Raw genomic sequence first — 4,950 nt, forward strand, 5'->3', positions numbered from 1 at the left:
CCCGGCCGGCCCCTTCTGCCCTCTGCCAGCCTCGGGGGCTCGTCCCCGTCCCGGGCCGCACTGAGGGCTGACCAGCGCTGGGACCTGCCGGGAAGGGACGCGGGAGAAGTGCGGTGGGGATGGGGGACCGAACTCTGTCAAGGGACTTAAATGGCGCATGTCCCAGGGTAGGGGCTGCGGCTTTTTGCGGGGCGAGTTGAGGACGAGAAAATCGAGAAGAAGGAGGGCGGTCTGGAGCGGGACAGGGAGGTCTCACGTCCAGAGAACCTGTTCTACCCTGTCGCACATTCCCTTTCACTCGAAAACTGCCTCTGTCCCTGGTCTACTCCTGCTCCTTCTCTCCACAGAAAGACGGCAGAATAAGCATCCTCCCTGGATTTGAAGTGTAAAAAGGACAGAAATCCCCAAATATTAGCATGTATTTTAATGTGTTGTCTATCATCTCTGCCAGGAACACCGTACCCCACTTCATTTATAATTGCATGAACAGACAACAAAGCGGAGTGTACTTGCCCCAAAGAGTTCTCTGTCTGAAGCAGCCCCAGAGCAGTGCTCAGTCTAACCTGTGGCCATTTTTCTCCCATTGTCTTGCTGATGCCTTCTGCTGTATTTCTGTTCTGCTTTTCTGGTTATAGCTATGCCAGGACAGGTGTCAAATCACAGCTACTGTATTTCCTCTTCATCACTTCTTGCTGCTGGACCAAAGGGTGTATACATTGAGAAAGCACCACGAGCATTTAGAATGTATCACTCCTGGCCAGCCAAGAAATGATGAAAGAGGTAATTCCCCCTTATAGGCTGGGATGAACATTTGTGATTACAATTTTGTTGTAGTAGCTAATGAACTATTTTAAACACAGTGGCATTTTTTCTGGAAATGCAGCAGGTGTAATATTAGATACATAATATCTGATAGGAGTGAAAAAGCATGCCTGAGCTTTTTTCTGATGTAAAATCCTTATTATTTATCTTTTTATTCCTGTGCCCAAAGAATCTCTGCAAGGAGAGTTCCAAAGGAAGCTTTACAAGGAGCTGCTGAAAAATTACAATCCATTGGAGCGACCGGTCGCAAATGATTCCCAGCCACTCACTGTCTATTTCACTCTCAGCCTCATGCAGATCATGGACGTGGTAAGTCTGTAACCTTCTAGGAAACTGTTTTAAAGGGTGGATTTTCCCTTCCTAGAAGGGACATTTGAGATAGTAAAGGAAGATTACAAGAAATTGGAAAGCACAAGTAATTCAAGACACAATGCAAAATTTTGTCTGCATCTTTAAAGAATTAAACTAAGTAGTACAATTTACCTATTTCTTAGATCTCTTGTCAGAAATTCCCAATATTTTTAGCAGTAGAAAATATTTCAAGGGGAGCTCAAAATGCACACTTTGCCTTTAAAATATTTAACTGTCCTTAGAACCAACAAGCAGTATAGTCTGGGAGGGATTTGCAAAACCAAAGTTCTTGATTTCTGGTGGTCACTTAAGAGCTGCCTATTTTGGAAGATGGAGGGGAGAGGAAATCCCAGCCAAAATCCAAGTTGTGCTATTTCCTTTGGTATCTATACAAGATTGCTACATTCTATATGCTTAAATAGCTACTGTATTTACAACCACACTTGACTGGTATATCAATAGGTATTCCTGTGCTGTACTTGTACAATGCACTGCAGGAGTTCAAATATGACTAATTTAAGCTTCACTCTGTCACAGTGGCACAGAGATGCAACTCAGCATATAAGTGGGTTTACAGTATTTATCTTTACTGAATTCAACTAGCTATGACAACTAATAAGGAAGTTAAAGTCTTTAAAATGTACTTAACCTCAAAATTCCATTATCTTCCCATCAGATGCCTAAAGTTCAAGACACAGAGTTAATTTCTTCTGGAGCTGTCAAATTTAATTAAAACCCATACAAAATGAAAATATCCACAGATCACTAGCCAGTCTGAGTGTGGCTGGCAGTCTTGACTAATATGATTCAAAAGGGAGCTTTTGACCCTATGTGCCTGTCAAGAACCACCCTTCACAGTCAGTCAGAAACCTTAGGTATTTTAACTGGCTGTTTAGTTACAGCTCATTCTGCTTGCCATAAAACTCACTGCATTTCTTTCTCTGAGATCTGGGATTGACAACCAAAGAAAGAAATCAACCATGAAGTAAATTAAGCTTCATGCTATAAAACAAATGAGTTTTCTTCATTGTCAACAAGAAGCAAATGCTGGTGGGAATGACAGCTACTTGCAATAACAATTACTGGTTTAACAAGCTAGAAACAAAACATGTCACCATCACACTTTCCTGTAGTTTATATATTCACTTTAATGACTTCTCAGCTGATAGCCACTGAGTGTAATTGGGAGTTAGACCTCTCCAGAGCCAATCCATCAAATCCCTGCCAGAACAGATTGAGCCAGGCTGGATCCTGGTTGCTGCTATTCCTTAGGTGAAGTCTCTTCCATTCCACTCTGACTTTGCTGACAGGAAAAGGGAGATGGTGTATGAAATATTTTCTAAATACAATGGATGTCTCCTACCTTGTATTTCTAGTTTTAACCTGCCCTATTAAAAATAGAAATTTTCTACCCCATGGTTTTAGATATGTTTTTCTTTTGATGGTATTGCACATTAATATGCATGTTAGTATCAGCAGTACATAATGAGGGATCTGTAAGTGCCAATTGCCCCAGCTTAGTGGAGTTCACTAGAAAATAGAATTAATTAATTGTCTAATGAGAATGCAAGCTGGCATAGTAAATTACACAAAATGTTTCTAAGTGGGGAAGAAAAGCAGGGGCAGCATGAGAAATATGCAGTTTGTGGATGTATTACTGAAGAGGAGAACTAAGACACTAAGGGAGTGTTTAGGGAAGAAGTGGGAGTACATGGTAGGCCTGAGATACAGCAAAAGAATTCAGAAGAGAGGTGGAATTTAGATGGAAGAGGATGGAATCCAAAATGGAAAGTAAGAGGTTTGAAAAAGTGGACTTCAAAAGGAAAAATCTTAAAGAGACAAAGACTACAGCATACCTTAGAGGAAAGAGAGGAAGAGGGGCTAATGGATGGTCATAGCTTCAGCACAATGGCAGTAAAAATAAAGAATAGGATGTAGATAAGCTATTAATTTTTCTCTGCTTCTCACCTCATGGAAATCCCTCAATCTGCACATAAAACTGGTCTTTGGCTTCTGTTTGTCTGGTATTTTTTTCAGTGCTGGCATGGAATCTTAACCTAATTTAGGCTTAGGAAAATTTCCAGCATATACAGTTTTGAAAAAGAGATTATTGAAATATACTGATACGATATAATTTCCACAGAGAAAAAAATTACAGCCACCACATTTTGAAACACTGTATGGAGGTAAATACCTTCTAATAGTGTTGTTTTCTCTTGTAACATCCATCTCAATAATAGTATCAGAGGAGAACATTCAGCCATGCCTAGGGAACACTAGGAATAGACACAGCAGCAGTGCTTTTCCTACTCTGCTATATCTCATACAGAACAGTGAATGGCATAGAAAAACAAATGCAGTGAGCATGAGGGTGTGAGGTTTGTGCCTAGCCTAGCATTTTGACATTTTACATTTATCTATATCAACTGTAAGTTAATACAATTCAGAGAAAGTATCAGAGGGTATTTCATCCCCAAAAGTCAGAAGATGAAACCTTAGAAATTAAGTGGTCACACATTTATATTGCAAATGACTGCTCTGAGACACAAGCATGAAGAATGGGAATACACCGAGGTATAGAGTGATAGTTCAAACACAATTTTTACTGCTATCTAAATGAGTAGAAAAATCACAATCTTATTTTAGTTTGGATAGGGCCTCTAGAGGTCATCTTGTCCACTTCCCTACTGCAAAGATGTCTTAAATGGATCATGTTACTCAGGACTGTGTCCAGTCAAATGCTGACCACTTTGACCGCCTTCCTGGCTCCTGTCCAGGAGTTTCCACAACCTTCCTGGGCAGTCAGTATTCCACTACCATCATGGTAGATTTTTCCTAACATCTAAGCATAACTTCCTATTTTTCAACTTGGGAACAGTACAAAACAATTCTAGAAAAAATTAGACATCTTTCTTTCAGGAAAATAATAATAAAAGATACTTTTGGTAAAGTATCCCAGATTTCTTGACCATTTGCAGCAAGGTGTGTATATTTCTGAATAACATAGCAGAAAGCTAGAGAATGAAATCTTGGTAAACCCACATGTCAGAACTCTTTCTTTGAGTGGCTGTCAATGGTTCACTCTCAATATATAAGGTTTTCAGCTTTCTGGCTGGAATTTAGAATTTTTACCAGCTTTCCATATGGAACTTGGGGCAGCAATCTGGCAGTGTCCTGAGCTGATCTCAGCCTTTGCTGCTGAAGAAATCTGAGTTCTGGGCTCATGCTCCCACAGCTTTGGCTTTCACCACTGCCTCTCTGAGTGAGAGTTACCTTATCCTTTTTTGAGGGATTAGTTCTGTACATGACCTGTAGAGAACCTTTGGGTTTAGATTAGTTTAAACTGCTCACAAAACTGCCTGTGGTGGTTCTTCACTTAACATGTCATATGTTTCAAAAAACAAAAGTGAGCTCTATCTGTGATTCAAATTGCAAAACTTGGGAGAATACTGGATCAATACCACCTTAACTTGTGACTTCTTCAACAAGACTCATGGTGACAAACATTTTGGTGGGTATGAGTGTGACCATTTTGGTCTACTTTGATCATAAATTAGTTTATTTTTTAGAATCAACATTTAATAATTTATTTAAGAAAGCTGAATTAAGCTACTTATCTACATGAATATTCAAATTCTTGCTTATGTTGCATAACACTACTTAGGAATCTTTCATGGTTCTTGAAGATGCTTGCTGGCTAATGAAATAATTTACAACACAACAGTTTTTGCTTATTTTCCAGTTTCTCCTGTTCACTTTTCAAAAAATTTCTAGTTA

At 39.6% G+C, this 4,950-nt stretch overlaps 1 protein-coding gene across 1 annotated transcript in view; it reads left to right on the top strand.

Moving 5' to 3' along the window:
- Positions 1–157: 157 nt before the first annotated feature.
- The window catches only part of CHRFAM7A (CHRNA7 (exons 5-10) and FAM7A (exons A-E) fusion), a 38,477-nt gene continuing 33,684 nt past the window's right edge, over positions 158–4,950 (top strand). The window contains exons 1-2 of the mRNA XM_031055907.1: positions 158–167; positions 992–1,131. Of these exons, the coding sequence (XP_030911767.1) occupies positions 158–167; positions 992–1,131 (150 nt within the window). The remainder of the gene's footprint in view (positions 168–991; positions 1,132–4,950) is intronic.

The sequence above is a fragment of the Geospiza fortis genome, unplaced genomic scaffold (assembly GCF_000277835.1).
Source record: "Geospiza fortis unplaced genomic scaffold, GeoFor_1.0 scaffold171, whole genome shotgun sequence".
In the NCBI taxonomy this organism is placed as follows: Eukaryota; Metazoa; Chordata; class Aves; order Passeriformes; family Thraupidae; genus Geospiza; species Geospiza fortis.